Source organism: Cinclus cinclus, chromosome 5 (genome assembly GCF_963662255.1).
Source record: "Cinclus cinclus chromosome 5, bCinCin1.1, whole genome shotgun sequence".
NCBI classification, from domain to species: Eukaryota; Metazoa; Chordata; class Aves; order Passeriformes; family Cinclidae; genus Cinclus; species Cinclus cinclus.
The window spans coordinates 3,901,897-3,924,924 of record NC_085050.1 but is presented as its reverse complement, the minus strand read 5'-3'; the positions used below and the strand labels follow the sequence as shown (position 1 = coordinate 3,924,924).

Genomic DNA, 23,028 nt, shown 5'->3' with positions numbered 1-23,028 from the left:
GGGAGATGAAGCAGCTATTTGGTCAAGATGGGAAGGAAATTTTCTACAAAAGCTCTTCACAAGGTTATCCATACTATGAGCAGTCAGATCCAATAAGCTTTACAGGTTGAATACCATAAATGTCACACCTGCAGTCCCACCTAACCCAGCTGCACGAACAGCCTGGAGCAGCAAACATTGCCATCAGCTTCTCCAAGACCAGGACACTGAGCCCAGTGGAAGCTGGTGACAGCCCTTGGGTAGACCTGTCTGCTGAAGTGCCAGACAATGGCTGAAACACGACTCAAAATGGATTTCTCATCATCCTGTCTAAGAGTCACTCGAAGTCACCAGCAGACCCTGCCCCATGGACAGGGATGATTGATATCTGATACCATCAATCATCATCCATGCCTTTCAAAAAGCCCTTTCAGCAGCGAGATCAGTCTGGCTTTTGTTCTTGGGTTTGTTTTGTTGTCTTTTTTCTCATTTTGCTTACACTTTGTTTTCTTCTCCTTTGCAGTAATTTTTACACAGTAAAAAAATGGAAACATTTTTGTATCTGGTTGCTTAATTACTAGGAGATCATAATAATAAAGACATTTCATAACACTTCAAAATAGAGTTAGTGAACAAAATTAATGTCAATTAAGAAACTAATGTAATGTTGAAATCCCATTTGGCAATTAAACTCTATGTACTTTGCCATTGCTCATAAAGCCATTAGGAAGATGGAATTAGAGAAGTCTTTGGAAAAGGATTATGTTTTCCTCCACATTTGTAGTGCTCCCTACCTCATGCTACTGAATTATTGATAATGAGCACCAGTATTTGAAGCTGTTGTTATGAATCCAAACTTCTCTAAGTTCCTTTAGCTGATGTGACTACAGGTCATTCTCAAGATGACACTACAGAACAGTGAAAGCTTCTTTATGTAAAACTATTATTAACAGAAATATCTTGAAATACATTTCTGGTGGGTTTTTTGTCTTTTTTTTTTTAATATAGTTTGTGGGTATTTTAACTTACAGTGTAACAACATTATACACTTCCATTGAGCTTCTCCCACATTTACACTGTCTTTTATCAAAAAGATTTTAAAAACTCCATGCTTACTCCTCTGCACCAATTACAGAGGTAGGCATCTTCTGAACACCAAGATTTTTTGAAATACCTGAGTTTTTACAAGGGCTCATTATTTGAGGAATAGTACACAAACTACGTGCAGTAATCTCTTCCAATGCAATAGAGCTGTAACTGAGTTTTGCCTCCTAATTCTTCTCAAGGTACTTTGAAAGGCCAACCCTCTGCTCGCAACTTCAGTTAAAAAAAAAAAAAAAAGTAACATCAAGTCCCTATTTCAAAAAACAAAAGCAGCTACGGTTACTACACTGTGGCTTTTGCCAAAAAAAAAATATAAACAAAAAACCCCATCATGAGTATTATGTTGCAGATCAAAGTTTCCTTCATTTGATGAAGGTGTTACATACTGCAGTCCTACCCAAAACTACCTGATATGGGCATAGTTTCCTGAAATATGGCACCATATGTGCATCAGTAAACATAATGTGTAGAGTAAATTAAACCAAGCCTTATAATTAGGCAGTAAGGAAATTACTGCAGACCTGAAAGAGTAAATCAGCAGTATTAAAGCACTCTCCATTTCCTCTGGAGCACTTCAGAGCACCATAAAAACCTCAATGTCACAGTGATAAACACCTAGAAGTGCATTTTGAGGGAAACAAAGACATGTGTGTTCAAAGAAGTTCAAATAAAATCCTTACTGATTGTGCCTCAAATAAAAGTGCATTTTCCCTAATTCTTTAGAACAGATTTTTGAAAATTTTACTAAAAGTCCTTTCCTGAAGTCAAGTCACCAGTTATTTTACCAAATGGGAGCAGACAAAAGGTGGAAGTACTGATCAGCATTCCAGGGGCTCACAGCTCTTTCAGACCACATTGGTAACATTCAAAATGTCCCTACTGCTGGGGCCATCAATTCAGTGGAAGCTGGAAGAGCAGAGGACTTGATCAAGTGCAGCATTGCTATCTCTGCCTTCTGAGCCAGTGCCACACCAGACTCTGCCCTAACACCTTTGTGCAGGCTAGAAAACAACTGCACACAATGCAGTGCTCCCATACAAAATGAATGCAAGGCATACACACGTAGCCCTGGCACATAAAGGAATCTGTATTAGCATTTGATAGACTGCTTCTGGGAAGCCAGTTTCCAGATTTCCATATTCAAGAGCACTGGAATCACTGAAGGTGAAAATCAAACCTATCAAGCAACAAGGAAAAGGTGCTGAGTTTCTCACAAGCAAGAGCTGATGCCACAGGTGGCCTTGGGCTCAAAGAGATTTAGCTTCATTTGTGGCTGGCTCCCTTTAAAAAAATGGCAGCATTTTTTCAACATACATTTTCATGCAACAGGATGGGGCAATCAGCAGTAACACTGCACTTGCCCTTGAAACAGCCAGGAACTCCTCCTTGCTCACACAGCACACTCCTGTGGATCATCTGTTGAAGTGTGACCTCTCTTCAACTCTGCCTTTACAAAATAAGTCTTAATAAACATTTCTGCAAGACTAAATTTTGAAGTTACAACCTCCTTGGATATTCTGCTACTACTGCACGCTTGCATGAAGTTTTTCACCTTCAGAACATTAAATGAACTCTTACAAACTCTCACAGTATTATGTGAACTCAGGAAGGTCTGTGACTCTCACATTCTCTGTTTTCTTCCACTATTTAAATTATACAGATCTTGAATTAAAAATAAATAAATAAATAAATAAAGGCCCCAGCAGGATTTATAACCTTACCCAATTCCCTCTTGTTTGCAACAAAGGGCACATCAGAAGAGAACACCAGCCCTCCCAGAAATGCACTGATTGCTGCACTACCAACGGGCTCTAGTGGAGAGCAGGAAAGCCAAAGGACTCCTCACACAAACCTACCTTCAGGGTGCCTAAATGTGAAATTAGATTGTTCATGACTCCCCCTCTACAAAGAACTTATACAAAATATATCCTTGAAACCCCCAGTCACCCTCCAGAGAGGAACTCTCCAGTGACTGTAAGGGAGGCTGAAGGAAAACCACTTCTTTATATCACCACAACCTGATTTCTATAACTGACATCTACAGAGTTCTTTCTTTCCTCTTCCTCCTGCCCCCTCAGTATGAGTTTTTATTTCTTTGGGAGTGCTCTTCATTGTTTGTTATTTAATGTACATTAAGTTTGATTAGAATTCGGTTTGCTGTTTTCCACTGAAGATTTTGTTTTGCTTTTTTGAGCCCTTATGCTTCCCTTGGGCTTATATCTTAATATTCAGATGCTGTGTACCTCCTAATGCTGGTACAACACAGAATACCTCAAGTGAGGCAGCTTCACCTTCAGAAGCGACATTATTTTCTGAGCTTCAGATTATTCTTCTAAAAACCAGAGAGTGAGTCTTGCTTGTCCTCCCAGAGCATAGTAAAGAGAGGATAAACAACAAAATTAAGTCAGTTAATCATGATTTACAGCACCAAGATTTAATTTCTAGGTGCTGCTGGCCCTCCCTACAGCATTTGCAAGTCATCTGGTCTGGGTGTGAGACAGTAGCTTTGCTGCAATAAGATGTTGATAAGATTTCCTCTTTTGGAGGAAGTCCTGTGTTTTCCTCAAAGCATTTACCTTCTGTAAAGAAGCAACCTGTGCATATCCTTGAGCAGAGAGATTTAAGCCCACAGACTGAAAATATTATGTAAGTGTCTATCCATAATATAATTGACATTGTATGGGTTAGCTGTGATAAAATCTGTTCCAACAAAACACATTCTTTAGGTTTTAGGTGTTCCATCAGTCTAATTCCAAAAGTTAATATTCATGCTTTTTATTCTGAGAGTCCTTCTAGAGTCTACACCAATTTTTGGCAGGCTTCAAAGTGATAATTTTTTGGTTTTTTTTCTACCCTAAATAGCATTCATAAACAGTGATACAACTTAATCTACGTGGAAATGAATGACATAAAGAGCAAATGGAGACATGCTGCTGCTCAAGGGCTGGAACAAAGAGAGATGCTAAATAAGCCTAAGAACATGCTGAATCCTGGGATCCAGTTCAAACTGTGTAACCCATATTAAACAAAGGACAGCAAATTGCAAGTCCTTTCAGAGACCTATGAAGTTGATAACAAACTGAGTTTGTCCCCAAAGTCTTTGTTTTACCAAAACTGCATTAATAAATTACAGGAGATATTTGTAAAGCTTTTGCAAGCTTGACTTGCAGCCTAATACAGCTCCTGAAACAGTACTATCAAGGATTTAATGATCACTGTGTATGCCTTCCAACTCAGGATATTCTGTGACTAAAAGATAATATAATAGTTGTAGACTGAAGGGATGTTAAAGAATATGACTGATAACAGGCTGATGAAAATCATGCCCAGAGTCCACCAAGTGTCTTAAAAAGGAATTTGCAAGATCCCATCTTACCACAGGGGAATGTAAATGACTGATCAAATATATATAAGGGTCATGTGAAAGGATGTACTTACTGCATTATACATAAAGAATTGATTAGAGGTATAAAAAGGGCAAATATGACCCAGATTTTTTTTTTTTTTTAATTTGGTTTCTGCAGAGTGTGTTCCTGGTAGGAAGACACCACAGCATGGTCAATATGAATATTAGTTCATGCCTAAATGGCCAAACCTGATCCTGAGTACCCAAAAATGTGCCCCATTCCTAGGGGACTGATAGGGGCTATTGGGAAAAGCAGACACTGTAAAGAAGCAATCCTTATCCTAACCCATCAGAAAGAAGGAAAACTCATCCTAACCAATGCAGAAATCTTAGGAAAACCTATCTCACAGCTTTCAGCCTACAAAGGAGTTCTGATTAAATCACCAGTAACAAGGACAAACCCCATATACACCTGAAAGCTGTTTGTGGGAAATCATACAGGAAAGCAAGCTCCATGCCACTGTGGAAATCACATAAAGGGTTTATTTATGAATAGTAACCTGCTCTGGTTATACAATACCAATGTTACTGCAGTTGCAGATGGTAGAGAACAGAACCATACTCTGGGCTTTACTTTCTGGACTGGTTTTCTGAGGGAATGATGCTCATCACTTTAAATCCGCCCTCTTTTTTTCAAACACATAATTATCAGTTGGCCAATTTTAAAACCATCTGACAGAGAAAAACATCTTAAGGATGGTGAATAGCTGGAGTTTGATGGAAAATTGTCTGGGTAGGAGAAGAGTGACCCAAATCAGCATCCTATGGAGGGAAGTTTGTTATGTGAAGTCGGAAGCTGGCTGGCCAGAGTACCCGCACAGGTACCAGCTGAGCAGGAACCAAAACCAGCCCATTACTCTCTGCATTTCACCTGGAGTAACAAATGAGCCTCACATGATGAGGAATGAGAAGGGAGAATGATGGGAGGTGAAAATGAGAGGAAACATGAGACTCAAGGACCTGTGATTATTGCTGTAGAAAGCCCTGAACAGATAGTACAATGCTATAGAAAGTATAATTTCATTAATTAAGATGTTCACAGTTTTGGTTTTCAGGCCTGTGTCTACTCAATATGAATTCCTCAGAGGTTTCTAGAATGCTGTCTGGAAAAGATAATCTGAGGACATTTTTGATTAAAAAAAAAAAAAAGTGCTAAAGTGGAATGATTTGCCTCAGCCAGCGGTGTGAAGAATTCTTTTTTCCATATTCAAAATCATCATCTTCGCAACTACTTGTACAGAGCCACTAAGAGGACGTTGATGTTATTCTGCTTTTTGTGGTACCTGTCCAAAAGGTTGAGCTGGATTTTACCCAACAACCACAAAGGCCACCAAACCATAATCAGGTGGCAAAAAAAATGTGTTTTGATGCTGCACACCCAAACTTAGATATCTAACAGTAAGAATAATTTCTATTAGGCATACATTCCATTAAAGTGAAAGCCCACTGTGCCAGTCTAAATGTTCAGAAGTATTTATCAAAATGCAACTGGTAATGCAGTTATTTCAGGACTTCCTACTCCACACTATCTTGCCAATTGAGTTTTTATCAGACCCAGTGCTTTCTCCAGCTTGTTCAAAATGAAAGACTGATCCAGCCTGGAGAACAGAAGGATTCCAGATCTTCTAGCACCTTCCAGTGCCTAAAGGGGCTACAAGAGAGCTGGTCAGGGACTTTTGGAAAGCACATGGAGTGACAGGACAGCAGGAATGGTTTACACTGCCAGAGGGCAGGGTTAGAGAATCACAGAATGTTTAGGGTTGGAAAGAGATGTCTTTGTCTGGAGATCATCCAGTCCAACCCCCTGTCAAGGCAGCGTCACCTGGAGCAGGTGACACAGGGATGTGTCCAGGTGGGTTTGAAATGTCTCCAGAGAAGGAGATTCCATGGCCTCCCTGGGCAGCTGTTCCAGTGCTCTGTCACCCTCAACATAAAGAAGCTCTTCCTCATGTTGAGGTGGAACTTGTCGTGTTTTCTGGCCATTAGTCCTTGTCCTGTCACTGGGCACCACTGGAAAGAGTCTGGCACCATCCTGTGACTCCTGCCTTAGAAATATTTATATGGATTGGTGAGATCCCTCTTACTCTCTTTTCCAGACTAAACAAGCCCAGCTCTACAGCATCTCCTCATGAGGGGGATGCTCCAGACCCTCCATCATCTTTGTCAGATCATCTTCATCAAGTGCGGGACCTTCTCCAGTAGCTCCTTGATTAAATTGTACTGAGGAGCCTGGGTTAGATTTTAGGAAGAAATCCTTCCTTGTGAGGGCAGGGAGGCCCTGGCACAGAGAAGCTGTGGCTGCTCCTGGATCCCTGGAAGTGTCCAAGGCCAGGCTGGATGGGGCTTGGAGCAACCTGGGCCAGTGGAAGGTGTCCCTGCCCATGGCAGGGGGTTGGATAGAGATGAGTATTAGGGTCCCTTCCAACCCAAACCACCCTGTGATTCCATGAAAATCCAGTAAGGAATGGCAGCAGTAAGCCACGGGCTGGTGAGGTGTGTCTGCTTCCAAGAACTTGCTCAGTCTGACTTAGGCTGATGTTCTTACTGGCAGTTTATAGTAAGACACATAATTAGATCTTCATAATGGCTTTCCAATTCCCAGGATAGTTTAAATGATGAGTTTGAAAGATGTAATTCCATCAGGATTAGAAATATTGAAATGATTGTGAAATGTGAGGTGGAATTTTAGCACCATGTGTTCTATCCACAATCATTTCCCATGTCTGCATGTTATGCAGATAATGAAATCAAATCTCTGAAATAAAGAGCTAAGTGACCTGGGGAGAAAATGAAAAATCAGCGTTAGATGGGTGATTACTGAACAGTTGAAAGGGAGCCTGACTACCAACTGGAAGGGGAAAAAAAATCTCTATCTATCTCTATCTCTCTATCTCTCTATCTCTATATCTCTATCTCTATCTCTATCTCTATCTCTATCTCTATCTCTATCTCTATCTCTATCTCTATCTATTTTTCATCACCAAAATTTCTGCTGTAGGTTATCTAGTTTTATGGTGTTAAAATTAAACTTCCAAAGTCTGAAAAGCAAGCTTTAAAAGGGATTCATTAAAAACAAAAGGCATCATGATATTCAAAGTTGGTTGTTCCTCCAATGATTTTGCCCAGAATAAAAATCATGGGACTCTGTAATCTCCACAGCAGCTCATTTCCTCTGAATCTTCAGGCATCTCTCCCCAGCCATTAAACCAAGCCCTCAGGGACACCTTCACATTCTGGAATTGAGCAGGGAGTGCACAGGCAGGGCTGGGCAGCCACACACAGGTACACTGCTGATTATATTCATGTGATGAAGCAGAACATTGATTATGATTCTGAAGGATCATGATTTACAGTCAGAATGCACATTATTGAAAGCAGACTCCATCTTGCTCTATGTCTGTGTAAAACCCAGCACAATTATGATTTAATCTTGATTAGTTTACTAGCAACTACCCCAATTTAATAAACATTATATCTACATGAGTAACTTCCCTAAATATCAGAAACTGCATTAAAAGCTTCATCTCCAAGCAGGAAAAAAAAAAAAAAAATCTGTGCTTCACTTTACCCACATCCAGAGTTCCAACCCCTCTGAGGATGAACATTCCACAGGGGTGAATACACATGAGAAGCACACAGCTTATTAAGAAAGGTGCCATTTTTATATCACGTTTCAGAGTAAATTTGGCTTTAGGGATGAGTAATTCAGGCAACTGCTGAGAGCCTCACACAGAACTAACTCATGTGTTAGTCTGCTACTTCCTTGAAGCAGTGAGAACAGAGGTGGGAGGCAACACATGGTCCCAGCTCCACTGCAGAACCGAGGATCCCACAAATCTGGAGGTCAGAACAGCAGAGATCTTTCTTCTGTCATTAGCTGAGCAGCAGATGTGACACCAGGCTTTATATAGGAGACTCAGTGATTCATATTGTCTGTAAGTCCACTGCAATGGGTTTGTTACTTGGCAAAACCAGCTCTGAGAATATGATCTTCAAACACGTCTGCTAAAGGTTAACAAGGAAGAGCTGAAATGAGCTGAGTTTTAGCAGTGCAGAGCATGGATTTCAAAATGCCTACAGGGGCCACTCTTTCCAAAACTATCGTGCTTTAAATAGGTACCTGAAGGTACATTTAAATCTTCCCTTGGTTTGGCAGTTTTCTGATTTGGGATCATTTTCACAGAGCCCTGGTAGAATTTTCACTATTATTATTATTATTTTGTTATTATTATATCACTATATTACTTATATTTTACTATATATTATTACTTTGTAGCAATTTATTACATATTATCACTTTACAGAAAATGCAGAATTGGGATCATCTCAAAGGGAGAAAAAAGAGGTCAAAAGAGGCAAGCTGTCCTGTCTTAACTTGAAGGTGCAAAGAGAAACCTAAAGCCTTCTCCCCTTTGGTTGCCCATCTCCTTTCACTTCTTTTCCAACTCAGCTTTTTGAATTAACCTTTCTTTCTTATCACAAAACACAATGATAGATGTACTAGAAGAAAGAGAAAATTTATGGTTTAAACTAGGTTTTGCAGTTATTCATAAAATCATAGGATGGTTTAGGTTAGAAGGGGCCTTTAAAGGTCTGGTTCACTTCCCTGTGCCATGGGCAGGGCCATCCTCAATGAGATCACGTTGCTCAGACCCATCCAATCTGGCCGAGTGTTTAAAGGGAGGGGCATCCACCTCTCTGGGAAAATTGGTATTTACTACAACTTTCTGTCTCTTCACAGGATCTTTATTTCATAAAGTAGCTTGGATGCTCTCTTTGAACATATTCTACTCTGATAATTTTTCTTTTTCATGTTTTATCTTTCCTGTTACTCCAGTGACAGTATTCAAATAAAACACAAATAAGCACATATGCCAGTGTTTTTATGACTGGGCTTTTTGGGCTGCCAAGGCAGGGAAGGTCTGGACAATCTGCCTCCCCTCCCACATGGAAAGACCATTGGGGGTTACACTTGGAATGCATTTCTTTCTCCTTTTTTTTTTTTTTTTTTTTTTTTGTCTCAGGAAATGCTGCTACTTTGCTTAATGTCATGTGCAATGCAGAGCAATATCTTTGGATGGACACCAATTCTTTATACCTCCACACGTGGTGAAACCGGTCTGAAGTTGGAAAGCAATGATTTCCTTGGAAAACTAAGCATTATCAAAAACATGGCTCACCTGTCTCCGAAGGTCTCGTGTTTTCTTGGTCATCTTGTCAATGGCAATGTTGAGTGGGTCTCCTTTCTCCTTCCTTCCAGTCTGTTAAAAACCCAAAATTCTGGAGTTAGAGAAAAAACCTCCAGGTAATATAAACTTAAAAAAAAAAAATAGTAAACAATTCATCAAAGGAAATTTTTTGTTGTTTTTTTGTCTGCTATCATCAAGTTGTTATTTCCAAAGTAATGTTTTTAACGTGTTTATGTGCAGGATGCACAGAAGATTATTTTAAAACAATCCTAAAGTGATAAGAACAAAGAGTAAGGTGACTCACTGGAGAGTTCAGAACTTTTCCACCAATAAATTATGTGCATATATTACAGCTAATACTCAAAAAAATCTGGCAAGACTTTTCACTATAAAATGAATATTAGGAGTTTCTAATCTTCAATCTGCCAAGCACTGGGAATGTTAAACATGATAATAAGCAGCAACACAGCTTGAGGACAGAAGGAAAATGGTCCCTACGCCTGTAACAGGAATCATATTGGCAGACATTAGGTTCAGTATAAAGAAGAATTCCACTTAAAACACTTTACTGCTGGAAGTCTCAAAGCAAAACTCCTCACGAAGATTAAAAAGGGGGAAAAAGCCTTTTGTGGCTTATAACCAATGGGGGAAAAATATGGTTTTTAGGTTCAACGGCACAAAAAGCATTAAGTGACTTTGTTAGCTGTATTACCTTTCTCTTAAGAGAAAACTACTTCTCTAAAGATTTCTCACATCTCTTGCACATTGAGCTCCGTTTGAAAGCTTTTCATCAACAATCAAAATGATCCTCCATTCTTTCTGGCAGTACTCTTTCCTTCCCAAGGCTGTTTTCAAATGCTTCTATTTAGAATTGTTCCTTGCATATGATTAAGAGCGATTTTCTCTCTCCAGCTGAGCCTAACAGCACACATTTCTGGGAGCTATTGAGAAGTCATTTCTGGGGTGGGATGGGGATTAAAGGCACCCTTTCAATGATATCCTCTCACATGTACAGCACAGTTATCAGCCCCACGTTGGCAAGAGGCCTCTGTTCCAGCCTCTGCTTCAGGCATTCATTCCAGAGAACACCTGCTTTCTGTTGCTGCCTTTAATTCCAATTATGACACGAGGCCAAAGCTTTTATGATCATTTAGAAATCTGTAAAACCCATCCCCTTTTTTATTTAAAAATTCAAACATAACGATATCAAGTGCCACCAGAATTTAATACAAAACATAAATTTACTTCTTAGCTTTCTAAAAGGGATCCATTACAAATTCTGGAGTTGATGACACAAATTAACACCAGAAAACAGAGAGAGAAAGCATTTGCTATCACACAAGAGGAGGCATCTGTGTCACCCGCTGATATTTTTATCTCACTTTTCTTGCATTCATCCTTTGACTGAGTTCTTCTGGTCCCCAGCTCTTTAGCCTGAGCAATGTCAGCACAGGCTTTTGGTTTTAGTTGTCCCAAATTCAGTCCCCGGTATTTTGTTCAAGACAGCAGCTGTCATGTGTGTACACAATCGAGCTGGTTTTTCAAGATGAAATTTCATAATAAAGCTGAGGCAGAAAAGTTTGGTTCAGGAAGCCTCTCCTGACTGTTGGAATGGTACAGCAGGGACTGCCAGATGAGCCAGTCTCAGCCAGGCTCTAGTTTGTTATACTACAGAGTTATATTCTAAGAAAACCTAGGAAAAAAGAAAATAACTCCAGCTGTGTGATGTGCAGCTGATGAACCAAGTTCCCTTGGTGACATTCATGTTCTGGGATGCTCTATTTTCCCAGTCAAATAATTCAATTTATCTAATACTCTTGAAATTCTTCTCTTCCTTCTCATCGTTTAAGCATTAATGGACTGGCTTAGAAAGATCCATAGCAACAGAAGATATGTTAAGACTTTTTTTCAGGGCAAAGATAACCTTTGTTTGGCTTTTTTGGTTCCCTTATTTTTAATAAAATCGGGGAATAATTTGCTAAACAGGCCAAAATTCCTGTGAGTATTAACACAATGTAAATAATCCAAGAGCAAACACCAAAACTACATAGCCTACATAGCTTTTATAGCTCTCAAATAAAACAAGTGGTTCACAACTCTTCTTCACTGATCTGATGCAGGGCACATATATTCTGTATGCACCACCAAGATGGTGAGGTCAAGCAATTAATGCTTGGCTCCCATTTAGGGGCTCAGAAAGTTGTCCTTGAGCAGGAACTTGGAAATCCTTCCAGGACAGTCAACTATGGGATACAGCGACACTAAATAAATGAAGCATTTGATTAAATGCACCATTTAGAGGAAAAGGCTCCTGGACGCCGGGAAAGTAAAAGAAAAAGTAGAAGTTTTGAGATTGACCTCAAAGTTTTTAATTTAGGTTCCTAATCTGGGTGTTTTGTATGTCTCACAGGTGGAACCTCTTGCTGAGAGCAGGCCCATGGCAGCCAAAGTCCAACACCCCTCCTGAGCCCCCCTTCAAATCTATCTGGTAACTTTTTGTCTCCAGTTTTAAATAAGCAGTGTTTATATAAACAGTGGCCCTTAAGGTACAATCCTATTGTGAAACACAAAACAACTGGGAGCCCTTCTGTGACCCTCAGGCCACACGACACAAACTGTCAATATCCATCTGGCCAGTCCCTTGTCCCTCCAAAACAGAGCACAGCCTGCTCACACTGCTGCGTGCAGCTACTGAAATTGTTGCCTCCATGCTGCCTGAGATGCTAAATGGGATGTGATGGAAAACTAAAGCAAAACATAAGATCCAACTGAGTTCTCTCAATGGCAGTATTTTATAAATTCACACAAATATGGCTGAAGTCTCCCATTCTTCACCATTTTTACCAATCCAGGAATTTTAAGTGTTCTTCACCCGTTACTTATAAAATGGCTACTGCATTTTAGTCTGTATATACAAACCTCCTTCTTCACTGTATGATTTCAAAGACATTTGTTCAGTAAGTCACATTATTGAAAAATAACTAGTGGCATGTGATGCTACATAGCTTCAGGCAGGTCTGTCAAACACCATCTGCTCTGTGCTGAAAATATAAGTTTATTAAAGTTTATTTATTTAAGTCCTTAAATACTCTTATTTTATTGTTGCTCTGTGATAAATTTTTGGCTTTCATTCTTAGAAGGGATAGAAAGGAATTTATTCGTTTCCTGAAAAAATGAAAAAGCTTGGTATTGAGCCACTTGCAATTTCTCTGTTAAGCTTTCTTTGCAAAGGGGAGAAAGATACTTCGGGATGAAAAGGAAATAAAAATTGCTGCTGGCATTAGGTTAAAAGGAGAAGGAGGAGAAATGCACAGAATTCCTTGAATGCCAAAATATCCATATTCAAGTTCCTGTGGACAGAATTACATCTATTCATGGTGTAATGAGGAGAACTTTGCAACACGAGAATATATTAATCAAGTCCCTGATTTCTTGTGACCATTAACAGCATTTGCATACTGCTTGTACTCGAGATATTTTCAAACAATTTTCTCAGTCTGAGTTGCTTCCATTCTAATTTCCTTAGAGCTTTTCCCTGTCCATCTGATTTATTCTCAGTTCAGCATGTGCCAATTCCCACAGGCTCTGACCAGGGGCTGTGCTGGCTGCAGACTCCCCCAGCTCAGGAAAGGGTCTTCCAACTGCATTTCTACCCCAAGGCTGCAGCTCCCTCCAAGGTCACTCAAGGTCAGAGCCAGCTCCCTGAATATAATATTCAAGTGTTTTTAAGCCTGATTTGCTACCTTACATGAGAAGCTGTGTAGTTTCTCGACACATCCATGTCTGCTAAGTAGAGGAAATCAAAGTACTGACTGTTCTATTACTCCAGAAAATGCCTACAGTCTCAACCAGTGTCAGCAGTATTTCCTGAACAACAAAGACAGAACACGGTCATTTATATTAAGCAAAGTCTGAAAAGTCCTACAGGTAAAACTGCACGGTATTAAGGCTAAAACCTAGAACAGGGAACTTCAACTTCATTTGGTTAGGAAATGAAATAAAGTTACAGAAAGCACTTCGGGATGGTAAGAAATCTCAGCATCTGCTGAATGCTAGAAAGATCTCTGCTAAGGTATAGCATTGGTTCTCCTTTTAACAAAGACCTTTTCCACCGCTTCCTTTTTTCCTTTTTACAGTTTAAACTGTTAAGAGTAAAATATTAAGCTCCCCAAATCTGTATCACAACTATTAAGGACATTCACATCCCACAGTTTGCTCATCACAGAACTCTCTTGATCAGCATGAGGTACTTAACAGGACATTTTCCTAACCCTAGGGAACATCACAGAACCAAGACAAGGACAGCCAGGCCCATCAGCCCAGAGACTCAGTGCATTGTAGATGAGATATGGTCAACCTTGCAAGAGGATGCTCCAGACTGGAATCATGTTCCTGGGTTTTTTTTTAATAATTGCATTTACCACTAATGAGGAAATCACAGAGCTGAAATATCAGCACATGAAACAGATTAAGTTACTACTACCAAAATTATTATTATAAAGACAGATGTTATTGTAATTAATATCCTTGCACTGAAAATTTAGGATCATTTACAGTTGTATGAGGAGCAAAGCTCAAATTACTTTGAACACATTATTATAAAAAAAATGCCAGATGAACAAGGCTGACAATAGTAACCTGCAAAAGAAGGGGATTAAGTGCCAAGAAATAGACAAAAAGTGGGGCAACTGCAGGCCTAGAAAATCATATCACAGTCAAAACCCCAGTGTGTATCACAACTAAAGGAGTGATAGGAACACAATCTTCCTTTAAATCTCTTTAAATTTGTAATTTAGAAGCTCAGGATTTCAATTAAACAGTAACAATGTTAATAACAATAATCTACATAGGATGTTTTGGAACCACCATTTTCAGACATTCCTCTTTTTTCTCTGCTGCTTCAGATGTAAGCCAAAATATCTGGGAGAGCTCAGTCTCCAAAAACATCAAGTGTTGCATGTCTGAGACACCCTCACTACTGTTTCAAGTAATTTAGCCTCCAGGAGACAGCTGGAAAGATTATCTATTGATCCAAAAGCTACCAAACACTGATCTATTTCTGTATTTTCATCATCCCCTAGGTAAAGGGCTCCATTATTTACAGGTTATTCAGAACTTCAATATCACAATGTTTTATTAAGGCGTAAATTGCTGCTCAAAAAGATATCGGTCCTAATATTTTATTTTAAACGTTGAACATCACTCCTTTAAAACTATGCCAATGTTCAATGGCCCTTTTAAAAGTGATGAAGAGAAGCTTAGTACTAAAAAGAAAAACATTTTGAACAACAAGGCATAGGCTGCATCCGTGCTTTTAAGCAGAAATCTAGATTTAAACATACCAATACATAGTCCCCTTCTGACAGAAGACCATTCATTTTGGGTCAGAAAAAGGCTGAACAATATATTCCAGGAGAAGTAGAGACAAAATTTCACTGCAAGTTGAAAATTCTAGCAATTTTCTAGGGAGATGGGTCAGGAAAACAAGTTTTACAAAATCTGTGTGATTCCTCTAGAGAAGAGACGTAGATGACTTCTTAAAATAATAAGTTTAAGGAAAGACTGAATGTTAAGAAGTCTCTTGGGAGTGTGGTATGAATGTGAAGTACTGTTATTTTACTCAGTTCAGTGATTTTATCGTATTTTTACTCACATAAATTATTTTGGTTTTAGAATTTATTCTAAGGAACTGCATTGGAGGTTTTGCAGTCACCCATTTTCCAGCTTCAAATTTGCTATAGGAAACCCTCCTGTGGAACTAAAATTTGTATGTTCCCATGTCCTTTCAATAATTCATTATTTTGGTCAGGAGAAAAAAAAAAAAACAAACAACGATAATTTTGCACAAAATGGGGGTAAAAAAGGTTGTGTAGTAAGGTCTTTAGAGCTTTGTTTAGGTGGTTGCAAAGGAAAAAGGCTGAGTCACCACAGAGAAAGGAAAAGACAGAAATCGTGGATCACAACATGGTTTGGGTGGGAGGGGACATTAAAGCCCATCCAGTTCCACCCCTGGCATGGCAGGGACACCTCCCACTGTCCCAGGTCACTCCAACCCCCAGTGTCCAACCTGGCCTTGGACATTTCCAGGGATCCAGGGGCAGCCACAGCTTCTCTGGGCACCCTGTGCCAGGGCTCACCACCCTCCCAGGGAACATTTTCATCCTAATATCTGATCTAAACCTGCTCTCTGTCTAAGATCATTAAATCCAACTGCAGATCCCCCAGCACTTCCAGGGCCATCATTAAACCATGTGCCACATCCACATGGCTTTTACATCTCTCCAGGCATGAGGATTCCACAACTTCCATAGGAGACTGTCCCAGAGCTTGATGATCATTTTGGTAAAGAATTTTTTCCTGATATCCAATCTAAACTTCCCCTGGCCCAGAGGCCGTGCCCTCTCCTCCTGACCCTGTTCCCTGGAGCAGATCCCAAATCCCCCCCCTGGCTGTCCCCTCCTGTCAGGGAGCTGTGCAGAGCCACAAGGTCCCCCCTGAGCCTCCTTTTCCCCACCCTGGTTTCCATTTCATCTTGTCTTTTCAGTGGTATTTTTCTCATTCTAAAATGCTGATGAAAAACTCCCATACCCTATAGCTGTCTAATACAACTGGAAAGTCTTCCCTTCCCTTCCCTTCCCTTCCCTTCCCTTCCCTTCCCTTCCCTTCCCTTCCCTTCCCTTCCCTTCCCTTCCCTTCCCTTCCCTTCCCTTCCCTTCCCTTCCCTTCCCTTCCCTTCCCTTCCCTTCCCTTCCCTTCCCTTCCCTTCCCTTCCCTTCCCTTCCCTTCCCTTCCCTTCCCTTCCCTTCCCTTCCCTTCCCTTCCCTTCCCTTCCCTTCTGCAGAAATGCTCAGTTCCAGAATTCCACTCACTAAATAATCTGCTCATAAATGTATGATACAGACAATAAGTTCTTCTTAAATAAAACAACTGCTCTCAGCAGTGTTTAATTACCCTGTGGCCAGTGAGTTTATCTGCTTCCAGGGTAGCATGAATAATTGCAGCTATGGAGAAAGCTGGGGAAGCCACATCCTTGCAAGCTCATATAGTAAATAAAGTCAATAAAATTAAAATGAATCATGAGCTGGACACAGTATCAGTACCTGAGGTGTGCAAATCTTATCCTTGGCCTGCATCCAAGCAAATTTTATCTGGGTCTGTACATAATTAAAACTAAGTATGTAATAAAATAAAGAAATAATAAAAACTGTACCTATTAATGGTTGAAGATTCTCTTGTTATATTTTATGTATGTTTTTTTATTCAGGCCACATCACCACAATATCTGAATGCCTTCAAGTGGTGAATTGGTGAATTAAATGTGGTTTGTTTGTTTTTTAGTACCAGTCATGTGCAGTTTCTTCTTTTAACATCTCCAAACTGGGAAAACTTGTATGTAGGGGAGTATTTTATTTGGTTTGTGTCATTATTTTTCTTGTTTTGCATAATTCACTTTTGTAACTACTTCTTGTCTTTTGGCAATAACCAAAGATTTCCAGAAATGTCATCAGTGGCAGCAGCTGGATTTGAAACACCAGTTAGGATTAAGGCTTGATCATACTGGTTCTCAGGTGGCAGCTGCTATTATTGGTTGATATTTACCCATAATTACATACTAGAATCTAAAAAAAAAAAAACAAAAACAACAAAAAAAAAACCAAGATCTGGCAGAAGAATTCACATTTGGAATAATATTAGAGGCTGCATAAAATGGAGAACTTCTTCACTCTTGAGAGTGAAGGCAGCAATGTTCTGGGTTTGGTGATCTTAGTTTTTTATTTTTATCTCTAGAGGATGCACTGAATAGTTCTGTATTTCTGTGTATTTTTGAACAAGGCTTTCCAAGATCACTGTGGTTGTGCTTTTCTAGCTACTAGCCAAGACTGGATTTTACAGAATTCTGAGGCACTGAAAATTCAGAAAAGGCATCTGGAGGGACCTTCCTAAGTGACAAAGCTGACATAACTTCCAAATCTCATTCATTTTTATCACATAAAATACATGCATTGTTTTCAGGGCTTTTTTTTTAACAGGGGGTGAAAGCCATCCAGCAATAAGAAATTCTTCCCCCTGGCAAGAATAGCCTGCCATCATTTAAGGGGTATGTCATTTAATTAAATTCAGATTATAACGTAGCACAGTTTGCCATTCCAGAAAGCAGTGAGAGTGCTCAGGGTAGGACCATCCCATTTAATTTTACCATTCTGAAATACTGAATCAAATCTAGTTATTTTAGCTCCTTCTATATTCAATATATAGTGGCAGGCATTTTTAGAGCACCCATCTGTCTTGCATACTTATTTTAATACAGAGTATTTATCATCACAGGGGATTGCTTCTCTCCATTGACAGTGGAGGGGAGCTTGAAGTACTTATGATTAATTCTTAAAAGAATACTGAGTTACATGAGAGAAACTGCCTATTTAATAGCTGCAATGGATGTCCAGCCCTCCTAAGGATCAAGCTGGAGATTGTAATTTGGATAAATGTGTGATTTGCATGATTTTCTTCCAAAGAATTAAAAAATACAGCATTATAAGGGTGTGGTTTTTAACAAGTTTCTGCATAAGACATTCCTGTCCTCCCAGGATGGGATATTTTGAGGTCCTGAAAAAAAAAAAAAAAAACAAAAAAAACCCAAAAAACCACCACCTTCTTCCCACTGTCTGAAAGAAACACATTTCATAATTTAGATTCAGCATTGAATATTAACACTTTCAGGTCCTTTCCAAGCTGGCAGCCTGTCACAAGTGGGGTCCCTCAGGGATCAATATTTGGCTCAACATTGTTTAATATTTTCAAACAGGCAAAAGAGAAGCAGGTAGGCTGGAAAGGTCCAGAAAGGGGCCAGGAGGATGATCCAAGCACTGGAATGCCATGTGAGGAAAGGCTGAGGGAACTGGGTCACAGAAACACCACAACTTAACGAAGAAAGAAAAACAAACAAAACAAAACAAAACAAAAACCTCAAGTTCTCTCTGTATTTCTCTGATCAGATAACAGACATATGGCAACACCACCCTAATTTGGAGCTGAAGTTTGCTGCTAACGGGGGGAACAAGGGAATGGAGCTGGAGGAGCCAAGCCCAATAAGCTGAGAGGTTTTCTGCTGCACCCTGGAGAGATCTCAGTGTGTGCACAGTGACTCTATGGCTCTGAATGCAGGGCATGGCAGTGTCAGCATGCAAGCCTGCTTCCCATCCTCCTTTGTCCTGCTGTCCTTGGGAGCCCATGTCTGTACAGCTTCCCCTCATTCCTCCCTGTTAGAGGGGTGCTTTTATAACAACAGGTATCGGAATTTTAATCGGACGGAATATTTCTTGTAGCTAAAAACCATCTTTTTCTATGCAACGTCTGCTCACAGGACTCAAAGAGGAAAACATCAAGGCTTTCACAGACGAAACTGAACATTTCTATTCAGAAGATGCTGGTACAGAAAATCGATGCTGTTATGCTTAAATGCTTACAAAAAAAAAAAAAAAAAGGAATTTTTGAGGAAAGAAATGTGAATGATGTAAACTGTTATAAAAACATCAGCCTCACTGAAGCCACACTAATTTACACCAGCTGAGAATCTCCCCACTCATCGTTTAAGCAAAAAATCTTGCAGATGTTTCTATTTAGAAGGTCAGAAATGTTTACTCCAGAATTCAAAATTATTCTAATTTCTTCACAGACTTCTACTTGCAAAGGGTCCACTACAAACTCTTCATTTATCCACTAACTGCTTTGCAGCTGTAAATTGCAATCTGCTTTTAAATTGCTCCTGGATGCTTTCTCTTAATCCAAAATAATGCAAAAAATGAGGTAGAACATAATTTTTTCTTTCCATTCAGGTATCAAAGCCCTTAGTGAAGGACTATGCAAATAAAAAAATGTCAAAATTTACCTACTTTAATATGAGCTTTTGAGAAAAGTCTCTTCTATTATTTTAAGCATAATGATGTTCCTGAGTCATATCTAGTTATTAACAAAGCCTTGTGTCATGCATTCTGTTAAAATTCTGTGGGTGAAAAAGTTGATGCAACACGGGCAAGTAAAAAAGAGGAGGGGTAGAGCAGTACAGAATGTCTTACAACAAGAAATGAACAATACTTCACCCACCTAAACTATGAAATACATTGAGTAAACTTTTGTTACGTCCATGTCACAGACTAGTGGAAATACTTGTCAGAACTCTTAGTGGAGGTGATATTGATGTCTGCCATTTCTGTCTGTTTTATGTTTTATTCATCCCACAGCACCTGTAGCTCTTCTCTTCCTGGTTGGTTTTAGACTGAAGGGTGCATTAGGAGTCACAGGAATTAAATGCAGGACTCCCTGAGACAAATCAGCATTCCTTGAAAACATCCTTTCAGTATTTTCCAGCTCTCTCTCAGAGGAATAAGAGAACCACATAATACTATTTGGTTACAAGCAAAGAGTTTTGGGTTTTTATGTTTAGATATTTAAGAAAAAGGCTCCATTTGATAGCAACATTTGTCTGTAATGTTGGCTTCCATAGTGTGGATTATTGTGCCTTTTTTGTTTGTTTTTTTTTTTTAGCAGAGGAGCTTTTTACCCAAATAAGCACCTCTGACAAATGAAGTGACCACTGGAGTTCATCACAGCACATCGTTCACATTTACAGGTATAAAATGAACATTTCTCATGAACATATTGAAGCTCCAACTCTGCTGTTCTATTTAGGTCCAGAATTACTGTCCACGGCACAAAGACGGGTATTATTCAGAATTCAACCTCCCCAAATGTCACCTGTCTGTGCCCTGGAAGCACAGAACTGTTTAACTGCATTTACAGTGCTTTGATTAACAAATATCACTGAAAAATAGGCTTTCAACTGGTTGGCTGCATCTGTCACTATGCATAGACCTCTGGATGAGAAGTGTATTGACTCTTACATCTGCATTTCTTTCTTTTTAATTGCATCGTGCTTATATTCCTTGGGTGATCCATGAGGAAACAAGTCTTGTTTATGTCCAATCAAAACTGTGTTCATCAAGGCAGGCAGCTGAAAGTCAATGTCAACTCAATATTTCTACTTATAACAGAGGACTAAATGCCTTATCCAATTAATTCTTAATTTTTTCCCCCTTTATCTTGCCAGTTTCCTCCAGACCACCCAGGGAGGGGTTTTCCTCTGTGCATTCTCTTTAACAATCCAACTTCTTCTGAACACTTAATTACAGTACACAGTAAGACAGACAATATTTGACATAATTTTGGGTGATGCTTCTTGCATCCAGTGAAACCACTGTTGCTTTCCAGTGCTGGACCCGACTTGGCACCTCCTGTGTGGCCTCCACAATTACCTGTGGATTTGTCAGACTTTCTGAGGGCAGTAATGTGCTGGCAAGAATGGTTTTCACTCTGACACTCTCCTGTGAAAATCCCACCTTCAAGCAAACAGTGAGTGTGAGCTTTAATTGCACATGTACCAAAACTTCAGTTCCTGTTGGGAATGAATGGAGAGAGAGCAAAGAAAATATCTCAATCCTCATCATGGTAGTTAACCTTTCACTTGGAGTACAGGCTTCTTTGTGTCCACATACTCCTTTGTAGGACATCACAGATGTGAGGCAACAGGGATAAAATAAAATTAAAAAATAAATAAAGAAAAATTAAAAAAACAAACCAAACAAAAAAAAAAAAAAAGGAGTTTTTAAACTCCAGCCAGACTTCCAAAAGAATTCATGTTCAAAGGACCAGCTCTGTATTCACAGAGCAAAGCCCTGGTCTATTCCTGCCTCTCTCTCAGATCAATGTGGTAAGTGATAGCCATTCAAATTACTTGTCAGTTTAATCAGAGGAAGTGAAACACAATTACAGGGCATTAGTGTAAAAGCCAGCACAAAATAACAGAATGTCCATGTGGGATAGCTGTAGCAAAAGCCTGTTGAAAATAACTCTGTGACATTTTCATCAACAGTCTTTTTTACAGAAAAACAAACCCTTTCGAAATGCTATTACAAAGTAATTAGGCATAAAATAATGCTTTACTTCCAGAGATTGATTAGAGGCCTTAGTTTTTCTTGCAGACATCAGAAATATTTTTGGCTTTTGTTTTGTTATTAGAATAAAATTAAATACATAAAGACCTTTACTGAAATGATAACTGGTGCATTTACAAATCCTCTCTGTGCTCCCTCTCAATTCAGTAGTTTTACCATTATTTCCACTGAATGACTGGAGCATTCATTTTTCATGGACACTCCAAATTTCCATTGAATAAAATACTTATTTTTTGAATCCTCAAGGAGATGACTTGGACTAAGTAGGTGAAATGGGAGCAGGGAAGGGTAGGGGTGGTTCCCTCTCCTGCTGCAGGCAGGGCTGCAGATTTGGTGTATTCCAAAGAACAAACAAATGCAAACCTGCCCCAGAATCCCTGCCTGAAGTCCCCAGATGGGATATGTGGGGTGGGCGCTGTGCCTGGAGTCCCTCTGACTCTTTCACCCCAATCTGCACCAGAGCTCAGTTTCACTGGAATAGGTAAAAAAAAAAACAAAAAAAACCAAAAAAAAACCAACAACACCCAGTTCAGAGGTGTGAAGGAAATAAGGACTTGTGAATCCCCATGACAGGAAAACAGACTGAAGCCCTGTGTGATCCTCAACTATTAAAATTAAAATATAGGAGGGTAGAATAACCTCTATGTGTGTTAGAATTTTTTTTTTTTTAATACCCCTATCAATGCATGTCTTCAGGACAGAACTGAAAAAAAAGCTGTAAAAAGCCTTCTCCTTCCAGACCTAACTGGATTTTTGAAATCCAGAAGAGATGAGGGCCTGGACTTTACTCAGCACAGTGAATCTCCTGGAACAAGGTGAGTTCACATTTTTCAAGAGCCACAATGCATAGCCCAGGTCTAGGTGCCCCTGTGGTAAAATCACTTAAAATTATCATCTTGTAATTCGGAGCTCAGAGACTCTGAGGTCTTTAATTGGATTTGGCCCTTTATCTTCTATATTCATGAGATAGTAATTAATTTGACCATCCCTGCCTGGTCCACAGGGTAATTCAATGAGTAGCTCTGCACAGCACACATAAATGCCTCCAAAAAGAGTTATTACTATGACTGTGCAGTGTGACGAGTTAACTCTGCCCCACTGGAAATGATGGCATCAAAATTCCTAAGGGAAGTGCCACTGGAGCCCATCTCACAGCTAATGGGAAAGGAAGAAAAGATGTGAATATGCAACATGCAAAACCACCGCACAGTTGACACTCGGCCACTTAAAACAGTGACAATTAAAATTTAATGCTATTTCTCCAAGTTTCTTTGCCACACCTTCATCTTCTGGTACTACTAAAACTCAGAAAGGGTTAAAAGCAACTTTTGGTAGACTGCCA

General features: G+C 39.5%; 1 protein-coding gene across 5 annotated transcripts in view; it reads right to left on the bottom strand.

Annotated features, from left to right (window-relative positions):
- The window catches only part of CTNNA2 (catenin alpha 2), a 403,809-nt gene that overhangs the window by 102,702 nt on the left and 278,079 nt on the right, over positions 1–23,028 (bottom strand). For 4 of the 5 annotated variants that reach the window (XM_062493296.1, XM_062493297.1, XM_062493298.1 and 1 more), the window contains one exon: positions 9,670–9,750. In XM_062493296.1, the coding sequence (XP_062349280.1) occupies positions 9,670–9,750 (81 nt within the window). Of the gene's footprint in view, positions 1–9,669; positions 9,751–14,035; positions 14,050–23,028 lie in introns of all 5 variants that reach the window. The other variant, XM_062493295.1, reaches the window with a different exon arrangement.